Source organism: Pangasianodon hypophthalmus, chromosome 2 (assembly GCF_027358585.1).
Source record: "Pangasianodon hypophthalmus isolate fPanHyp1 chromosome 2, fPanHyp1.pri, whole genome shotgun sequence".
NCBI classification, from domain to species: domain Eukaryota; kingdom Metazoa; phylum Chordata; class Actinopteri; order Siluriformes; family Pangasiidae; genus Pangasianodon; species Pangasianodon hypophthalmus.
Genome location: NC_069711.1, coordinates 3,826,501 through 3,848,083, shown reverse-complemented (window position 1 = coordinate 3,848,083; position 21,583 = coordinate 3,826,501). Strand labels below are relative to the sequence as shown.

At 40.1% G+C, this 21,583-nt stretch overlaps 1 protein-coding gene and 1 long non-coding RNA gene across 2 annotated transcripts; one reads left to right on the top strand and one right to left on the bottom strand.

Moving 5' to 3' along the window:
- Positions 1–2: 2 nt before the first annotated feature.
- On the bottom strand, positions 3–9,589 carry LOC113545823 (uncharacterized). The gene is made up of 3 exons (XR_004579598.2): positions 8,542–9,589; positions 6,952–8,180; positions 3–2,165 (listed from the first exon to the last, which is right to left on the bottom strand). It is a non-coding gene; the product is annotated as an uncharacterized LOC113545823 (long non-coding RNA).
- A 6,091-nt stretch (positions 9,590–15,680) lies between these two features.
- On the top strand, positions 15,681–21,220 carry LOC113545812 (beta-1,4 N-acetylgalactosaminyltransferase 2). Its single transcript, XM_026945431.3, has 12 exons — positions 15,681–15,988; positions 17,534–17,668; positions 17,794–17,823; positions 17,946–18,098; positions 18,182–18,288; positions 18,595–18,632; positions 18,855–19,035; positions 19,172–19,258; positions 19,345–19,526; positions 19,626–19,769; positions 20,145–20,370; positions 20,490–21,220. Exons 2-12 carry the CDS (start codon positions 17,544–17,546, stop codon positions 20,669–20,671), a joined length of 1,455 nt encoding a protein of 484 aa, XP_026801232.3. The 5' UTR covers positions 15,681–15,988; positions 17,534–17,543; the 3' UTR covers positions 20,672–21,220.
- Positions 21,221–21,583: the final 363 nt, after the last annotated feature.

Sequence of the window (21,583 nt, the reverse complement as noted above, 5' to 3'; positions counted from 1 at the left end):
CACAACAATACTCAAATAGGCTATGTTTTTCCAGTCTTCAATTGTCCAGTTTTAGTGAGCCTGTGCTCACTGCAGCCTCAGCTTTCGGTTCTCAGCTGACAGAATTGGAACCCAACGTGGTCTTCTGCTGTTGTAGCCCATCCGCCTCAAGGTTTGATGTGTTGTGCATACTGAGATGCTTTTCTGCTCACCACAATTGTACAGAGTGGTTATCTGAGTTACTGTAGCCTTCCTGTCAGCTCGAACCAGTCTGGCCATTCTCTGTTGACCTCTCTCATCAACAAGGCGTTTCCGTCCGCACAACTGCTGTTCACTGGATGTTTTTTCTTTATTGCACCATTCTGAGTAAACTCTAGAGACTGTGTGAAAATCCCAGAAGATCAGGAGTTACAGAAATACTTAAACCAGCCCATCTGACACCAGCAATCATGCTATGGTCAAAATCACTGGCTATGTTTACATGCACATCAAATTCCATTTAAGGTATATATTCGGGTTGCAGACATATTCTGAATGCAATGTTTATACGCGTAGAGGTATTGGCATATTCTTGTATACATGGTTGTAAGTATGCCTATCTACACATGCTCTTTTCCATGCTGCCGTTGATTATAGAGTATGCTCAGTTATTAGTTTTATTACTACTTTTTCACACTAATTTAATTAGGACTCAAACACTTCTCTCCATCAAAAATGCCAGACAACACCACCTCGAAATGAAAGGGTCAAGTAAGCATCTGTTAAGCTAAGCATCTGTTAGCACCCACAATTCCTTGCGGACTGAGCATGCGCATATATCTCATTTCAGTGGATTTTCTGAATAAGATCTTTACATGCAACAAATTTCCAATTAAAATACGCATATTCCAGAGGCGGGAATCAGAATTTGAGGAATCAGAATACTGTCTTAATCTGAATTGGGCAATCAGATTGCGGCGTTTACATGATTCAATACTAATTAGAATATTGCCAAATTCTGATTAATATCAGAATATTGATGTGCATGTAAACAGTCACTGAGATCACATTTTTCCCCATTCTGATGGATGATGTGAAGATGGCCCGTATCTGCATGAATGTATGCATTGCACTTCTGCCACACAATTAGCTGATTAGTTAATTGCATGAATGACTAGGTGTACAGGTGTGCCTAATAAAGTGTTCAGTGAGTGTATGTGATTCTGTACCAAAATAGATGTCTTTGTGTATTGTTGATTAGAAAATCCTTTTCATTTTATTCTAAGGCAAGGAAAAAGAGAAAATATTAAAGTAATAATTGCTAAGCCCATATTTTGTATGTTGCATTGCAATAAAGCAAAACATTAATAGTGTTGTTATTAACAATAACAGAACCAGAACCATGCATGCATTAGTGCAAGACACCAGTAATACAATACTATTACTGGTGTCTTGCACTAATGCATGTATGGTTCTGGTTATGTTTGTTAAAACAGGTAAAGGTACATTGAGCTTTACTTCATGATGAGTCTTCATGATAGGTGTGTGTGTGTTGGGCTCTTGATCAAGGCCCTTAACCTTCCCTGCTCCAGGGGTGCAGTATCATGGCTGACCCAGCACTCTGACCCCAACTTCCTAACAAGCTAGGATATGCAAAGAAAAGAATTTCACTGTGCTGTAAAGTATATGTGACAAATAAAGGCTGTCTTCCACTCTTTGATGTGAACAATGTTATAAGCACTGTGTAGATCAAGTTTAGTGAAAATTTTGGCTGAACAAAGTCATTCCAGAGCTGATGGAATGAGTGGGAGAGGATAGCAGTACTTTGTACTGTGCGGGCTTGGTGCACAGAGTGACGGTCCTGCATCGATAGCATGAATTTTCAGATGATGTTGAGTTTCTCTACGGTGGATTGGTCCATGAAATTTCTGGCAGTCAATCAGCACTGAGAGAACAGAGACACAGTCTGAGTGTTTTATCTGCAAAAGACTGGCGAGAGAAAAACTCCCTAGAGGGAGTGAGCGGCATGTCTTTGTCACTGGGTCACAGTGAGGAGTTGTTCCCCAATTTTCTTGGTGAGCATGGTCAACTTGGCATCCAGCTCGACCAGGTGCTGTTGGTGATCTCCCAGCCGACCTTGGGCTGCCATGGCGTTTTGTCAGTCCTGTTCTCCTGCTGCATCCATGAGGTTGGCGAAGTAATCTAATCTAAAGCATGAAGAAAAAAAAACAAACAAGAACAGACAGAACGTAGGGTGATCAGCAAACAATTCTACAAGGGCAATTCCATTAAATCCAAAAACCAGACAACAAGGCAAGATCAAAACCCAGAATATCAAAGCACAGTATAAAGGGTGTATGTGATTGGGATCAGGTGTGCATGATTAGAACTTGGGTGACTGTGAATGTGACTGTGGAGTGCTGTGCTGGGATTTTGTAGTCTGTGGTGGCCATGTTTGTAGCGTGCAGTGTGCTCTGGGAAGTGGAGTTTCTTGCTGATTCTGGCACTGACATGACACATCCTCAGTAGAGAACAGTATCAGAACTTTGAGACATTTGGTCATGCTATGACTAAGCGCAGGACTGAAACACTCTTGCATGGTTGAGTGATTTCCCTCACCATACCACATGGTTCTTGGTTAAGGATGCTAAATTAGCTGGCTCTGGGGTTGAAGTTGGTTTTCCCTCCATGCGATGGACAATTTTTTTTTACAATACTTTTCTATAGTAGCAACTCATTCCCAGGGACTTGTATATTGGACAGTCTATATGCTCTAATAATAACCTCTTTTTGAAGTGTTGTTATTTAACAAAGAAATACAAATAATTGTTGATATGGTTAAGCTTTCAATAAAGAGCAGGCTTATTTATTGGCAGGGTCTTGGCTGTCAACACTGTGTCATGATCATTTAATGTAATGGTTTTCTGCAATGAAAGAGTCTTCAGGACGGGGGAATTTTCACTTTCTTGTTTCTTGGTAACATGACAAGCTGCAGTTTTGTTAACTTAGGATGAGTTGTCTAACATCAGAATATTCACATGAATGCCAGGACCTTCAACAAAGTCCACTGACATTGATGTAGTATTTGCTATAAATACCTTCTCACCATGTCACTTTTCCTGGAGCATACTCACTGATTTGCTACTGAGTCAGCAGTTGTTTTGGACAGCAGTATGGTGCATACTGGACAAAGTAGAGAAAGTTCTGCAGATTCACCTTCATAGAATGCTGGGAGGTCAGCACAGATGGGGACTTGCCACTGTCCAGCAGCCCCTACAAGAAAGCTGGCACTTTGGAGGTTGGGCAGCGTACCAGGTCCTATTGACAGGGCACACACCATTTTTGGAACAGTACCAGTCCAGGAAACACTAGTCCTGAACACTAGAGCCCCTAGTATGTGTGCCTTGTATACTCTCAGGGGCTCTAGTGTTCAGAACTAGTGTTTCCTGGACTGGTACAATGCAGTCACTTAGTTTCCCACTGGTTGGAGTGGCCAAATCGACAGGCACAGATAGTTTGGCCAGGGGTGCCACAGGTGCCCAAACATCTGAGATAATAATTCTGCCAGGGGAGGGAGTTGCCAGGGCGTCCCATTCTGGGGCCACAAGTAAAACTCTGTGGTTTGATTGATGAATCCTGTGTAGCATGGGCAGAATCAGCCAGGAAGTATACAATTCATACAATAGGCCACAAAGTCAAAAAACTGTTTGGCCCTGCTAGGGACAACCATGTTCAAGAATCGAGCCAAGTCGACTTGGCAGAGAGGTCCATCTGTGTCTGGCCGAAATTTCTACAGCTCTGCTTGCTCTCAACGAGGTTAGGAGCTTCTGTTTTTCAACCACCAGGCAGAGAGCCGTTTTTGCCTTTGTGCCACCCTGGAGATTTATATATAGACACTCTGTTGTCTAAACAGACCAGGATGTGACGGTGTCTCAGAACAGGTAGGAAGAACCAGAGGGTCAGCCCGGCCACCATAAATTCTAGCAGATTCATGTCTTCACCACTGTGACCATCTCTCACCAATGAAGAACCTCTCCTAAGCATACCCCTTTTTACGAGAAAGAGAACAATGGTCTCTGTTGATTGATGGTGGGGTTTAGGTTGATCAACTATTTCTGACAGCCCCTTAGTTCCACTGGCATAACAGCAGTCAACAATCCCAGCATCAGCAATTCCAAGCATCCTCAAAAGAAATCGAGATCAAATGTAGAGGTCAAGCATCGTTCACAAATGAAAACAGTCCAAACCGGTTTTAAACAAATATGAAAACAGTGGATTTTGATGTGAGAGGACAACAGGGGATGGACTTTTTCACTGGAGGAAGCGATATTATGGATTACAGACTCATATTTTGACCAGAAGGCACTTCAAACCATTGCTTCCAGCTAAAATACAAGTCCTCTATCCATAATATGTATATAATAAGTCATCTCGTTTGAGGGTGGTCATTCACTTCCCCCACCTACAATCCCTGCTGGATCCAAGACTCAAACCCACGACCTTCAGGTTACTGAAGAGTCTGACTCTCTAACCATTATGACACAATTGTTGTGATGAAGAAACTCCTCTGTATCTTACCCAAAATCAGTGGACTTAATGACTACAGACCTGTCGCTCTCACATCTGTAGTCATGAAGTCATTTGAGAGACTGGTCTTGGCCTACCTGAAGGACATCACTGGACCCTTACTGGATCCCCTGCAGAGCAAACAGGTCAGTTGATGATGCAGTCAACATGGGACTGCATTACATTCGGCAACACCTCGACAAACCTGGGAATTACGCAAGGATCTTCTTTGTGGACTTCAATACCATCATGCCTGACCTTCTCTCAGACAAACTGACACAGCTCTCTGTGCCTACCCCAATCTGTCAGTGGATCACCAGCTTCCTGACAGACAGGCAGCAGCTAGTGAGGTTGGATAAACTCACATCCAGGTCTCTCACGATCAGCACTGGCGCCCCTTAGGGTTGCATTCTCTCTCCACTGCTCTTCTCCCTCTACACGAATGACTGTATAGTCAGAAGTACTGTATCATTAGACCTCTGGCTATGAAACAAACATTTTAAGATGTTGTGTTCACTTTGTGTAAAAATAAATACAATTATCTCATTATCAATTATCTCAATATTATTTACTCACACCCATGTCATCTGACATCAGTCACGTCAAACCTGGCAAAGATTAGCAGTGAATAACAACTTCAATTGTGGTCTTTTTTCATACTTCAATTTTCATAATTACTTTAATATTTTATATTAGAGCCACCACGGGATCCACTAGAACTTGGGAACAAGTAAAGGTGAAATACAAGAATATTCTACAAAATGGTAATATTAACTTCATATACTGTTCATGTACTGTATATGTATACAACAGTACACATACAAGTTCTCCGCATCTCCAATAGGGTAAAGGAAAGTGCCACTTGCAAAGAATCTCAAAGTGATGCACGCAGTTTGTGCTGTTGTTAAAGCCCTACTCCGACGAGTCGAACTTTTAATATGAGGTTCCAACAAATTAATTATGTAAATGACACCCTCATGTGAAAAACAATATCTTTCAAAAAGTGCACTATCACACTGTGCGAATGGATCCTGTCTGTCTCACAAAACACAATTAATTCTAAAAGCTCTGTGAATTATCCTTGCACCTTCCGCAACAGGTTGCTCTCATAAAAACGGGCAAGACATGGCTGCAACAGACTTCCCATATCACCTCCGCTTATAAAGCCACGATCTAATCCTGTTTACATGAAACAAGCCTGCTCTCGAGCAGGTTTAAGCTTACTGACCCGTTGCTATGTCAACAACTTCAGGATGAGTGTCGAAGAACCAAATGATCCAAGATCATGCCAAATCGTCAACAATCAAATCCAGCTAATTGAGTTAGCGACGTACGAAGAACGGGCCCCTATTCTTCGTGCAAAGCTATTGTAATAATCCAGGATACTTAATATGACAGCAGTTGTAAAAATAAACTGTAACGGTGTAAATGTCTCCTATTCAGTGGTAAAAAATATCAGCATATGGGACTGGACTGACATGTGGACGAGTAAATTTGGATTTGCTTAATCTCTCATGTGAGGATCTTCTTTCTTCACAGATACAGTAGCCTAGGTGACACTGATACTGACCATCTCTTGGCACTGATTAACAAGTCTTTTGAGAAGAACCTGAGAGAGGATTATATAGCTTCTCTCAAGGGTAGACTGCATTCCATTTACCTGTCTCAGGGGTAAAGGCATTGTTTCTGTATGTCAAGCCTCAATTATCCTGTATAGCAAATAAGATTGAAAGCTTTGCTTTCGAAAGCAGGAAATACAATTACCAATAATATAACTATTTATGTTTAAAAATATTCAAAAATTAAATTCCTATTTATTTATTTATTTTTCTCATTTCTAATGACTCAACTTTCTGGTTACATCATTAGAAATGAGAAAAATAAATAAATAAATAGGAATTTAATATTTGAATATTTTTAAACATAAATAGTTATATTATTGGTAATTGTATTTCCTGCTTTCGAAAGCAAAGCTTTCAATCTTATTTGCTGAAGATCAGCTACGACTTATGAAATGAATCATTTTAAATAATAAATTACTAATATTTTTAGACCTGGATGAATTTGCTTAGACAAAATAAATTTTACCAGGCATTTAAAAATTACTTTGACATGCAAAAAAAAAAAGTTATTATAAATTTGTATTTAATAATTTTCTCATGTACAATCACATGCAGCTATTTCGTGTGACAAACGAGATTAATGAATAAACACAACCATTGACAGAGCATACTAAACACATTCTATTACATGCCACAGTTATGCTGTTTGTGAATGGCATTTGGCCCTTGTGGTGAACCACAGACATAATTTTAAAGTATTCTGCTCCTGGAATACGAGCTTTTTGAATCTGCACTTGCGTTTTGTTGCAGGTACAGTGCGGCTGCTATAATCACCACAGAGCCTGTGAACAGCAGCACTCTGTACCTGGACAAATTTGTGGTCAGCGGCAGTAAGCAAGGCCAAGGAACTGGTCAGATCTTGTGGGAGTGTATTCGTCAGGACTTGGGCAAGCTCTTCTGGAGATCCCACGCTACGAACTGCATCAATCCCTGGTGTATCTTGTCTTCCACATTGCCCTGTTGTGATTCTCAGTCTCAGTCTTTGTCCGTCATTCATGTCTTATGTGCTTTAAAATCCTCAGGTACTTCAAGCACTGTGATGGCAGTTTCATAAATGGTCGCTGGATTGTATTCTGGCTCGGCCTTTCGGACATCCGTGAGTCTTACGAGCTGGTGGAGTACGCCAAGTGCCTTCCTGTCTCCTTCTGCTCTCACATCACAACAGAAGCAAAACCACTTCAGCAAACTCAAGGGCCATGGAAGCAATACTCGCCTCACACGCTGTTTTGGGCTTCATATCTTATCTGTGTCTTTTAGTACTATTGGTAACAATGCCAATGTCATTCCAAACCCATAAGACCGGAGTGGAACACAAAAGGAGTTTTGAGGTTTTGTGTCATCTGTATAGGGAAAAAACAACTTGAATATTTAACTAAATATCTTCTTTGTGTTCTACTCAAGAAAGTGATTCAAATGGATTTGGAGTGACAAGTTTTATTTATCACATTTCAAACACTTTTTTTAAATAAACCAATTCTATTTTATTCATGTTCAGTGGAACAGAACATTATGTGGTGAGAACTGCGGAGAAAAATGCTGGAGCTCACAGAAAGGGTGAGGCAGTGGTATTTGCATTTCACACCTGTATTTCTATTTAGGGTCTTCTGTGATTTGAATAGACAATGATTCTGGTTGGGGAGGAAGTCGTCTCAAGGAATATTTTGTTCAGTTTGACTCACCAAGTTGTGGGTTGGCAGGATGCTAATACACGGTGTTGTTTTTACAGCAGGTCATAAACATGCATTAGTTTGTGCTGGGAAATAAAAAGTCAAAGTATTAAAACAGTCATATTTGTAGTTATTTTTGTTGTATGAGACACACCCTTCAGTTTGGCAACCAAACTGAGCCAAAATAATGATGAAACCTGCTATGGGCTTGTCAAGTTTTTTAGGTTTTCCCATTCAGCTCTGCCCAAACTTGATAAATGGCCTTTAAGTTTTGAAGGACACAAGAGGATAACTCATCTTTACTGTTTTTTTATTTTTCTTCTGCTTGCAAAGGCTTAGCAAAGCAATAGTAGAAGCAGCACAGTAGCTGTAAAATAGACACAATCACAAAATATGCATTAACATAAATAAAGATATTTAAACTAATATTTCACATTCCATTGAATTCAACATCAACATATTAACTATAGTCAATTAAAGGAGATCAAATAAATGGGTTTCATTTATAACATTATAAATAAACTATAATGCTGACAACTTAAACCTTTCAAATCATGTAACTGTTCTCAAATTTCAACATAAATCAAACATCAAACTTAGCATCAATCAGCACTGTTACAAATTCCATCAAACAAAATCCACATAATTTAAACACAATACTGACATTTCACAACTTCAAAGTTGATACTTGACATCAGCACAGATGAAAATGTTAACAATGTTCATACCAGTTGTGTCTTCAGGGTTGAATTTGAGCTGAATAGGTGAAAGTCCTTCGTTTGTCAATGAAGACCTTCTCCAAACTTTTCACCTCCATGTGCTCTTAGAGGTGCACCATTTTATTGTTCTGATGGACCCTGAAAACACAGGTTCCATCTCAGCAACCACACACTGCCCTCTGCAGGAATTTCTTGACGCAACACCTCCCACTTGACCTCCTGGTGCACGAACCCAAGGAGGTCACACCAATAATCTTGCTATAACTTTACCTTTATTCTTGCTCTTGTTCTTCTACAGGAAGTAAAACAATCAATCAACCAAACTTTTCACCTCCATGTGCTCTTAGAGGTGCACCATTTTATTGTTCTGATGGACCCTGAAAACACAGGTTCCATCTCAGCAACCACACACTGCCCTCTGCAGGAATTTCTTGACGTAACACCTCCCACTTGACCTCCTGGTGCACGAACCCAAGGAGGTCACACCAATAATCTTGCTATAACTTTACCTTTATTCTTGCTCTTGTTCTTCTACAGGAAGTAAAACAATCAATCGTCTGACGTCCTTATGAAGGACTGTAGCACTAATTTTGGTTGACAGTTTCTTTGCTTTATCTCTTTGGACAGGCTTCACAGTTGAAACTGGATAACTGGGGTAACTTCTCACATTTACATCTCTTACAATGTCCTTCTTATTAGTGTTGACACTGACGACTCTGGCAAGCCTATAATGACCCCTTAATGCGTTCTGGTCAGCTATCCAGACGATGTCTCCTATAGCGCCATTTTGCTGTTTTGTGTGCCACTTATTCCTCACAAAAAGGTTAGGCCCAGCCAATTGACTCCACTTTCTCCAGAACCAGTTTACTTCAGTTTGGATGACTCTCAAACTTTTATAAGGATAGCTTTCAGACTCAAAGCTACCCAGATCTCCTTTAGGTCCAGTTCTTCCAAGCAGAAGAGAATTCGGACTGATGTAGTCCACGCAGTCTTCCGGGCTCAGAGTTCTGGCATCTATGGGTCTTTCATTAGCGAGGTTGGCAACCATGTATAGAAATGTTTGGAACTCACTCCATGTAAAGACTCCATCTCCTCCCAGATTATGCAAGGCCCACTTTACAGTGCGAACAGCTGCTTCTGCAGGTCCGTTTCTGTGGGGTGAGTCTGCTGGATGGATCTTCCAACTCCATTCTGTCCCAAGCTTGGAAACCTCATTTTCCAATTCTGACCTCTGAAACTGGTCCATGAACATGTAGAGCTCCTTCAAGGCAGGTCTGGTTCCCACAAAGTGTTTTCCAGGGTCGGACCACAGCTTTCTGGGATGCCCTCTCAATGCCATGAATCTTTGGTAGGCCAGGAGGAAACTTTCAGTTGACTGGTCACTGACCACGTCTGTGTGCATAGCTCTGGATGCCATACAACAGAAGACAATCCCCCATACCTTAAGCTTTACTTACTTCCTCACCTCATCCTTCACTTCATAAGGTCCAAATAAATCCACTGTTGTGTATTCAAATGGTCTTGCTGGTATCGTTCGCTTTGGTGGAAGGTCACCCATGATCTGCTGACACTTTCTTGCCCTGGTTTTTCTGCATGCCACATATTTGTCAACAACTCTTTTTACTAATTTTCTCTTATCACCCAAGCTTTCTTTCTCATCCATAGGAGAGTGCCTGGTATTTCTTCATGGTTCACTCCATGGGCTTCTTGAGCTAGAAGAGTTGATATCCATGCTTCATATGTAGAATAGGTACTGCCGTTTTTTCTTTATGGAACCTTCCTCCACAAACTAAGAGTCCTGTGTCTTCATCTCTAAACACTGCGAGTCTGTTGAGAGCGGTATCTTGGAAGGTTATGCCCTCCTGTGTCGCAAGGGAGAGATCTCTCGGTGCGTCTTCATATTCTCCAACAGTAAGTACAGCATATTTGATCCCAACTTCACATCTTCTGTTGAAGGAAATTCCTCCCACTTTGATTTATTTGAGATTAAACTCTTTTCCAGTACCATCTTCCATTTCATTGCAGCTCTCCATACCCAGGCAATGACTCTGACCAGCTTCGTCAGAACTTCCTGGTGTCAATGAGCTTCATTACTGCAGAACTAGCTGGTGCTCTCCAAATGCCACTGTCAGGTTCTTTCCCAGCTGGGTTATTTTGCAGTGAAAAACTCTGATCCTTTTTCTCCTCACTTCTTATGGGAGCTTTTAGCACTGCTTTGGCACTGTTTCGGTTTCTTACAGTTTGTGCTCTGGTCAATGCTGCAGAAAAAGACTTCCTTTGGAGCTTGTCTATGCCCTCTTTAGTATATGCAGCAACTTCTTTGGCTGATTTTTTTGGCCATTCTTCTAAAGGTTGCCTCAGAAATTCTGGTCCATTCTGCCACACAGAGTCTTCTTGGAGGTCCTCTGGAGTTGCCTCCCTTGTTATGAGGTCAGCCACATTCAGGTCTCTCGGGATCCACCACCAGTCTTCAACAGACCCGGCTTTCTGATTTTCTCCAACCCTGTTTGCAAAAAAGGTATGGTAACCATAACTGTCTCTTTGAATTGCTCCTAACATGGTTTGGCTATCCAGTAGATGAAACCATCGATCAATTTCCATTTGACTGTGCTTTTCAATGTATCTCCTAAGTCATGCTGCGAAGACTGCACTGCATATTTCAGCTTTGACTGCTTCTCCTTTTTGATCTAGTGGTGACAGCTTTGTTTTGGACTCAACCAATTGGACTTGGACACCTTTTTCTGTCTCCCATCTGAAGTACACCACAGCTCCATAGCTTTTGTCACTTCCATCAGAAAATGTTACTCCCCAAGGTTTCCCAATCTAGTTGGCTGGTGTGAGACTTCTATGGAAAGTAATGTGGCCGAGGCGGACATATTCCTCAAAGAGCTGAATGTCTTCTTCCCTTAACTTTTCATAAAGTAGCTTGTCCCAAGTGTCTCGGCTCAGACATTTGCTTCCAGCTTCCTGAAATGCTTTTCTTACCAGAATGGCACCCTTTTGTTTAGCAGGCATTATGAGACCAATTGGGTCATAAAGGCTGGCTACTTGGCTTAGCAGCTCTCTCCTCGTTAGTGGGTTAGGAGTTTTCCCTCTCACCTCTTCTTTGATGAGATTTTTCCCAACTCTCATTTTATTCTTCCTCTTTGAGACGTTGATTGAGGTCATTGGATATAGTTTGTCCTCTTCACCCAAATACCCGACTCCCAGAGCTTTACTATCTTCTCTTCTCATTTGATTTGGAAGAATGAGCACTTTTCCTACTGCTCTGGCCATTTCTGGTACATGCTCCTGCCTCCCACTTTGGCTTGACTGGACCCATGGTTTGAGGAAGAATCCACCAGCCTTCAGGATTACTTCAACCCCTTTGGTGATCTCATCTAGTCTTCTCTTGTCATTGTGAGAACTCAAGATATCATCAACATATGAATCCTCTTCCAGGATATTACACTCCTCCTCGAGGTGAACAAACTCAGGTAGCTTTGCGTTTTCTCTCATGGCCAGCTGAGCGATGCACCGTGTTGATTGATCACCAATATTAACTCGGGTTATGGCATACTCCTTAATTTCTCCATCTTCTGTGTCTCTCCACAGAAATCTATGGAGGAGCATCTCTAAGTCTTCCAACCACACAGAATTATAATTTTTCTGATGTCACCAAGGGCTGCATGTACGCCTTTCCTGAACCTGAGGAGGACTGCTCGAATTGGATTGAGAACATCAGGCCCCTTCAGCAGTAGGTCATTCATGCTGATTCCCTTAAATTTCTGGCTGCTGTTCCATACAAGATGCACAGGTGTTGTCACAGAATGTGGGTTAGGTGCTACCAAATGACATACATACCACACCGGTCCTTTCCAGCTGGCAATGGTCTCTTTGGTGAGTTTCTTTGCTGCTCTTCTTTCCACCATTTCATGGACTTGGGCTGCATATGCTACCTGCCACTCTCGTTCTTTCTTGAGTTGCTTCTCTGTCCTTAAAAAAGTGCCCTGCATTTCACTCCTGTTGTTAGGCAGAGAAGTTGGATCTTCAATCCAAGGGTACTTTGTGTCCCAGTGAGGTTCATCAATGTGTTCATCTGCTTTCACATAGGTAAGTCCTTTCTTTATGACTTCCAATTCTCTTTCTTCACTTAGAGTCATTTCCTTGCCTCCTGGTTGGCAACTGCCACACCGACATCTTCCACACTTGGGTTCACAAGCTGTGCTTCTGTGAACTCCTGTGCTTCTGTGATTTCTTGATACCTCACTGCGAATGTTCTCATGCATCGAGCAAAATGTTCTTCAGACTTGTTAACAGCCATATCTACCTTTTCGAAGAAGTCTGGATGTGCTCCACCAACAGTCTTCCCTAATGGGCCTTCCCACAGAACAAGGTCTCCAATTACCTTCACGCTTTGCGGAACAAGTCTTCCCTCGCAATGACTTATCAGCAGCTCAATGGTCTTTGGTCTTTTCAGATCTTCGAGTTTGACTCCTGGAAAGAATTTCTTGAGTTTTCTCTTGTTAGGCTTGACTACTCTGTTTACCTTTGCAATTTCATCCAAACCGTAGCAAACAAATTCATGAACTTTTTCCGTGCCTATGGGAGTCTTGACCCTCACTCTGAGAAAGTATCTTCTGGTTTTGACCTTCATGGTCATTCTTCCGACTCCATGAACGACTAAAGTAACCTTTGCACTCCTCAAATTTAATCTTCTGGCAGCTTTGTGGATAATATTGTTTGTGTCTGACGCCAAGTCTATCAGGGCCCCGATCTTTTCTCCTGCATTGGCAGTTACCTCCAACAGCATTAAAATCACAGGCAGTTCTTCCAGCACTCCAAATTGATTCTTTCCAACACTGTTTGTATTTGCAGTGATGTTGGTAAAAGCTTTTCTGAATTTTTCTGCCATCTCTGGTGAGAGTTCAGATATGAATTTTTCTTGATTCTCTGTGAACTGATGCCTTTTCACATTAGCCTTTCCTCCTTTGTCTGCCTCACTCCTTTTGAAGTCTCCCTTCAGGCAAAGAAAGAAATTATGGTCTGGAGAATTACTTTTCTTGCAGTCCCTGCTCCTACACAGGTAAATATCTTTACATTTGTCATCTTCACCATGACATACCAGGCACCTCTTGCATGCTCCTAGCTTTTCCACAGAGTTCAGCTTTTCTCCAGGCTTCAGTTCTTTGAACCGTTTGCAGAACAATATCTTCTCCTGGTGCTTTTCATCTCCACAGACGATGCATCCGCCTTTCCTTGTGGTCCCTGTGGAAGCATACTTCTTTTCCATGCAAAGATGTTTCTTTTCTGGCTTTTCACTTACTCCCAGTTGCTTCAATTTCTCTAGAATTTCTTCTTGTGTTTTCAGGAACTTTAGGAGGTTATCAAAGTGATTGTCTGGAGTGACGCCATTTGCTGGGTTGACCATGAAGACAAGCCAGTCTCTTTTCATGTTGTCAGGTAACTTACTTTCTATTGATTTGATAACTAGAGGGTTGTTAATGGCTCCTGTGCTGCCAAGTTCTGTGAGATCATCCAGGGCGTTCGCTACACTTTGGATTAAGTCAGTGATTTTCCTCAGCTGATTTGCTCTTAAAATGGGGATTTTTTCCAGATCTTCAATTATTTCCAAGGCAATTGTGGACTTGTTTCCATGCCTGTTCTCAAGCACTCGGAATATATCTTCAGCAGTGTTGTAGGTGGACAGACGGAGATCTCTGCCCATTCTATCATCTATGCTGTCCAAAAGTTGGATCTTTTTTACTTCAACTGAGCCGGTTGGCTCTCCTTGCTTTTGCAGACTTTCCCAATCTTTCTTCCATCGATGGAAATTCCTCTTGCATCCACTGAACTTGGGTAAACTGGTTGGTTTTATTCTCAATGTTGGTTGCGATTGTGGAGGTGGCATGGGGCACCCTCACTTGGTCTCTTTTATCTTCTGCTATTCTTTGTGCTGTGATGAATTCTACCATCCTTGTTTCAAGGTTGTTGCTGTATGCTTTTAGACCTTTCACTTTGGTCTCCAGACTAGGTTTTTCTGCTGCTGGAAGCCACATCTCCCAAACTGCTAGGCTTGTGATTGCACCTTGGATTCTTCCCTTTGCACCATCCAGCTGGAACTTATAGCCATATCTGTTTACAGCAATAACAGGTACTTCAGCAGCTTTATCACAGACTCTTTCCGCTTCTTGGATTGCTGCTTCCATCTCATCTTTCCCATATCTCGACCATAAGTTGGACAGGACAATATTCCTAACCTCTTCCAATCTTGCTTCGCATTCATGGATTGTCTTTTCTAAGTCAGCTTGCTGCTGCTTATCAAGTTCAGCCTCTTCACCACTTGCTATGTCAGCTAGCAGACCAGCTCTGTATTCATAGTTTATCTTGCCAACCTTTCTTGCCTCAGAAGTGAGCTTCTTAAACTCTTCTTGTAGTTCACTCTTTGTCATATGTTTCACTCCCTTACTGAGGAAGTTTGCTTGCTTGGTGAATGCACTTTTAGCTACAGTCCTCTCTTGCTTCAGCTGGTTCTGCTTTTGCGTCAACAGCTTCCTGAGACTTTTAGGCCTGTAATCCTCCTGTCTTCACTGCCACGCTGGTTATCAACTGTCAAGTTTTTTAGGTTTTCCCATTCAGCTCTGCCCAAACTTGATAAATGGCTTTTAAGTTTTGAAGGACGCAAGAGGACAACTCATCTTTACTGTTTTTTTTTTTATTTTATTTTTCTTCTGCTTGCAAAGGCTTAGCAAAGCAATAGTAGAAGCAGCACAGTAGCTGTAATTGCAGAAGTAGAAGGTTGATAACCTTTAAAAATAGACACAATCATAAAATATGCATTAACATAAATAAAGATATTTAAACTAATATTTCACATTCCACTGAATTCAACATCAACATATTAACTATAGTCAATTAAAGCAGATCAAATAAATGGGTTTCATTTATAACATTATAAATAAACTATAATGTTGACAAACTTAAACCTTTCAAATCATGTAATTGTTCTCAAATTTCAACATAAATCAAACAACATCAAACTTAGCATCAATCAGCACTGTAACAAATTCCATCAAACAAAATCCACATAATTTAAACACCCTACTGACATTTCACAACTTCAAAGTTGATCCTTGACATACCAGTTGCGTCTTCACGGTTGAATTTGAGCTGATGTAATCTGCAGTATAATCTATGCATATTTCCAATGACTACTATGCTTGGCATATGATGTGGAAAATGTCAGTGTATTGATTTAGTGTAGTTAGTGTCTTCGTTGTAGGATTTATTTTTTTTTTTTTTAACTGACAGGATGTTTCTGGAGCGTCTTCCAGAGTAGCACAAACTAATCGGGAGCTGGAGGCAGTCTTTGATATTTATATTTACTTGTAGCTGTATAAATAACATGACCAATCGTCTTCCTGTTAGTCAGGAGTTTTTGACGCCAGTGTTGCCTCTTGCTGATAATAACTAACAGGTATGTATTCACGTTTGTTATACTCTTTTGCTGTACTTATATGCAGTTCTTCCGTTTGTTGCTATACAGACTTAAATAATCTTACACTTTTAAAATAATATTTTCTGTTTGGAGGTTGAGAATACAGGTGAAAAATGACTGTTTTATTTTTATTAGTTTCTATCCGAATGCAAAATAGGATGTGAGTAGCCTAAATATAATGTTACTGAAAATAATTTGTTGTATTTTAATTAAATAATGTATATCTGCTTGTTTACTTTTTTGAGCACCTATAGCTCACCTTTAAGCATGGGTGTAACTTGCGACTAAAGGAATTTACTAAATGTCTTTAAAAAAAAATAATAGCCTATATTCAACTCAAAAGTACAAAGGCATTTGTACTTATTTTGTTACATGTATAATTTGTTGAATTAATTATACATTTAACCAACGTGTAAATAGTTAACTGCTTTAAAAATGCTTGTTGTTAACGAAATCATTGTTGGAACATTTGCAGTTTGCACTGTACGAATAACAAGATTAGCCTACAGCACAACATAATTACAGAAACACAGTGAATAACTGGATAAGACTGTGCAGGAATTAATGTATATAAAATAGATCTTTAAACAGAATTCAGAATGAGCACTTTGACGTTTGTAGGTAATAGATGTGCTGAGGTGTGTCCACCGATCTGATATGAACAGAACATTTCAGGGGAAAATTCCAACTTTAAACAAACACCAATTTGCATAGGTTTGCTCGAGTTCTTTGTTACAGATCAGTGGATCTGATAGAGCTCATGGACCCGGAAACGGTGACGCGTGACGTCGGTCTTATCAAGAGAGATCGGTGGATGTCAGGTGTACATTATGTCCGTAAACCGAGAAAAGAAGGTGCTGTTACTAGCACAGCAGATTTATGGCTTGTATGAGTTTTTTTTTTTATTTTTTTTTTATTGATGTCAGTGGAAACCTTGGGTAGACTTTGACCCTCGCAAAATAGCTCATAAAAATTTATGTCGCCTCACACACTGTATCGGGCTTCATATCTTAACTGTATCTTTTAGTACTATTGATAACAATGCCAATGTCATTCCAAACCCATAAGGCCAGAGTGGAACACAAAAGGAGTTTTGAGGTTTTGAGTCATCTGTATGAGGAAAAAACAACTTGAACATTTAACTAAATATCTTCTTTGTGTTCTACTCAAGAAAGTGATTCAAATGACCCTGAACCTTGCAAAATAGCTCATAAAAACCTATGTTTAGGACCAACTGAACAACCCTGCTAAATTAAAGGATAATGTTGAAAAACAGGCATTTTTTCACCTGGAACCACATAGTGTGTGGGAGTAAGGTGAGGACAGTGCTACCAAACATTCATTGATTTATTTAGCATTCATTTTATTTTGGTCATATAATTAGTATATGATCAATGCTTAATATGATCAATAAGCAATAGGATTATGCTTTTGTTTGATTGACCATTCAATGGTTGTTACAACCCCAGCAAATCTAGCTATATTTAAATGCTTTCTTAACTGCTTTCAACTTCTTCCTTTCAGATAGTCAGAAATGAATTACAGCTTTCTCTTTAAGTTATTCCTGACTGGGCTCTGTCTTACTGCACTGGGTATTTATAGTATACAAAGTGGATTTCTGGATGTTACAGATATCACAAGAAGACTGCTGCCATCAGGGTATGACCCTACTACTCTATCTTGGTCATATTTGTTTGTCAGTTTTTGGCTGTTCATCTTTCTGTGGTCTTGCAAATTTGTTTCATAGGTGATTTTTCTTTTCTTTTCTTTTTTTTTTTTTGCAGCACAAGTTGCCTCCAATTTTCTAAACAAAGGTCAGTGGCTGGTTATTTATTCAGAATACTATACTCTCTGTAACTTGATATTACTTCTGTATCATTTTATAGGACCTCATATCTGTGATATTTAGCTTATCATTGCCTTTATGTTTTCACAGACTGTACGGCCACAACATTGGGCCATTCCCCAGTAAAAATCGTTCATCTTGTTCCTGTGAAGGATACACTTTAAATGCTAAGTATGTGCCGGCGGATGAACTACAAGACCTTCAGAGACGTCGGACAGAGGAGTACCGTCAATACCAGCTCAGGTCAAAGAACAGTCCATTTCATTCTCATTACTCTTAAATTTGATTGGGCTAAATTCTAAAAGTTCTAATTCTACGTTTCTTAGGATGGGGACAAAAATGGAGTCACTTATACTAGCCCAACCCAACTCACCCCTCCAATATCCCATCCAGGGTTTCGTAGTGGCACCTCTTGCAAAAACTGTGATACCAGGTAAAACTCTTTCCTTCATGTAAAACAGGTTTCTAAATCTCAGATGTGTTTGAGACTTTGCTTAGATATCTCTTTCTACTTTGGGATGTTAGGTCTTATATGTCAGAAGCCATTACAGATATTCCTGTATATTTTTTGCGAAAAGAAATTAGTAATTTACTGTGTTTTCAAACAGAATAAAAAGTTGAGGTGTATTAACTAAGTAAGAATGTACCTTTACTATGTACTTTTTACATCTTGGTTAGAAAGAAAAAGTTATTATTTATGAAAATGAGATATGAATTGTGAAACTGCCCATTTTCACAGGTTTGGCTCTGTATGCACAAAAAAGAAGACTATATAAGGTTTGTTTTAAAATATGTGTGGCCCACATGTATGTGTGGGGTTGTCTGGTCTGATGTTGTCAGTGAAGGTGGAGGGTCTTTTGCATTTTACTTTGCAAGGGCTTACAGCGTCCAAATGAATCTTTTCTGTGTTCTGTGACTACTGGTTACTTTCTTTGTGAAAGATCTCCAGTCGTGATTATTAATAATTATCACACTGATTATCCATTCATCTACCAATAGGTGTCTTTGAGTGTGAAGAAAGGAGTGCTCTCAGTGGAGGATGTTCTGGATGGAGATCAGGTGGAAGGACAGGGTCAAAGTAATCTGACCATCTCATCCAACAGCAGCACACATCTCAATGATCTGCTCTCCAGAGTGACCTACACCAGCACCATCTACCATATCAAGACTAAAGATCTGGGTAATGTCAGCACTGCCCTTTCTGTCCATTATGTTCAGAGAATGGGTGTGCGCTATTGAGCTTTTTGGATTTAGGTTTGATTTATTTTTTATTTTTAAATTGAAATATTGTAAATCACTATTCCTTGTCTCCCTAGTTAATTTTTCTTTTGAGGACTATGAGGCTATATTTCCCATTGTGATCAAGAGACCATCAGTTCCTGTTCTGTATGACCCAGGGACAGGTAAGACCACAAAACCTACACATATCTGATATTGTTTAGATTATGTATGGTCAGCGACCCTTTCCTCTTCTTTCTCTCTGTCTTAGATATTAACTCACAGGTGACCATAACAACCAAGACCTTTCTGAGATATGACGAGCTGAACATCCTCATCAACAGCATCCGACAGTTTTACCCCAAAATCAAGATCATTATTGCAGACGACAGTCTGGAGCCGCAAAACGTGACTGGCTACAATTTAGAGCACTACATTATGCCTCCTGCACAGGTAAATATTTTTAAGGCCCCATTGACCAACATAGTGCTTATTTTATTTTATTTACGTGGGTAAATAAAATCCAGCATATCCCTTTATCTGTTTCCTCAGGGCTGGTTTGCAGGCAGGAATCTGGCTATATCTCAGGTCACCACTAAATACTTCCTGTGGGTTGACGATGACTACATATTCGATAACAATACACGGATTGAAAGCTTTGTGGAGATAATGGAGAAAGTTCCAGAACTGGATGTGGTAAGTAAAGAGACTCTTTGTTTGGAAAGGAAGTTCATGCTGGAGAACAATGGCTCTCTAAACATGCATATGCACAAATTTGTGCATGAGGGGAAAAAAAACAGATACTCTAGTGTGTTAAGATACGTTAATGTTCTTAAATGCTTAATTTTTCAAGTTCTTCTGTGTATTAAATATGAATAATCCATGAAATGATTAGTGAATGAGATCCATTGCTTTTCTCTGCTCACCTCTTTTGTTTTTTTGTATTAGTGTTCATTTTGACTGGATGGCGAGGGAAAGATGATGTGGCATTTTCTAGCTATTAACCTAGGAATAAAAGTGGATAATTTCAGCTTTAGAAGTTCCTTACTTTCTCTCTCTCTCTGTTTCCAGGTTGGTGGTGCAGTGGAAACAAATCAGTTCCTTTTCCACCTTCAGTACGAGGAAGGGGATGAAGAGGAGGGAGGTTGTCTCAGACGTTTTCATAGGCAGATTCAATCAGTTCCAGGCCTTAACGGCTGCTTCTTTGCAGACGGGGTCGTCAACTACTTCATGGCACGGACGGATGCAGTGCGACGGGTTGGCTTTGATCCGTTTCTGAAGAGGGTGGCTCACACTGGTAGGTGCATCTTGAAGCGTTCAGGATAATTGCCTTTAGTACTTTAGTATCTATCTTCTTGAGTATCTTTTTATGATTGCTCTTCTTCATCTGTCTCTCTCTGCCCTAAACCCCATCAGAGTTTTTTCTTGATGGTCTTGGAGATTTGCTGATTGCCTCTTGCAAAGGGCTTTCAGTCCTTCACCAGAAGAAGCGCAAACAAAGCAGATACATGCGCTTTAGGTTTCCAGGACAAAAGGATGAAAGAAACAAACTGGCCCATCATTACTTCAAGAATTATTTGAAATGCATCAGGTACTGAGAGACTTTTGAGGAGAAGGGTGACCATTCCCCCACACAGACCAAACTGAATTTAACTTACAGTGGAACTCATTAAAAAGAATGTGAATGAGCAAAGGTTTGCCTTTGAAGTGTTTTGGTAAATAAAAGAGTGGTGAAATGGTGTGACATTTAAGACCAATTAACAATTCAATCAGTGGAATTAGCATCAACAATAACCATGAACCACGTTTGTGTCTTCAGGAGAAGAACTGATCTCAGGGAATGAATATTTTAACCATATTCATTTAGATTAAACACTTTTTATTATATTTATTGCTGTGGGTTACTGTTATGAAATAAAATAAATGCATTTAATAGGGGTTATTCATAGGGGTTATTCATTTTCTGTAAAAAAAATTTTTTTTTTTGAAGGGTAACTTTTTTTGAAGTTGTGAAAAGTTACTAAATTTTGCATGAAGGTTGTTCATGTGTCTAAATGTATTAATCTTAATTATGTGGATGATTAATGGTGTTGTTGCCTGGCAACAGATATGTAAAATTGTGAAATACATGTTTTGGAATGTCTGCTTCTTTGATGTTTGATGTTATGTCCTCATCAAGAATATAAGCCGGTTCTACCTGAATATCAAGTTCTTTATTGCAAACAACAGTGTGATGCCAGAAAATGTGTCTGGTCATGACAGAGAGCACTACAATCATGCCTCCTTCACAGGTAAATATGCACTTCTGTGGCATAATGTGAAACCAACATTATGGATGTGATGCATCTGAAATATGCATAAAGCCTGTTTGGGAACTCAATCAAACTGTCACAGCACTTTTGTTGACACATACACTCAGCTACTCTGAATGCCAACTGACAACGAAAACCATATGAAATGATTGTGAAGATCTGTTTGTGTGTGGCCTTTGCATGGAATTGCCCTTATAA

Coding starts and splice junctions, on each gene's coding strand:
- LOC113545812 (XM_026945431.3), top strand. CDS start 17,544: ATGAATTACAGCTTTCTCTTTAAGTTATTCCTGACTGGGCTCTGTCTT. Junction 17,824..17,945: donor CTCCAATTTTCTAAACAAAG/GTCAGTGGCTGG, acceptor ATGTTTTCACAG/ACTGTACGGCCACAACATTG. Junction 19,259..19,344: donor TCTGTATGACCCAGGGACAG/GTAAGACCACAA, acceptor TCTCTGTCTTAG/ATATTAACTCACAGGTGACC.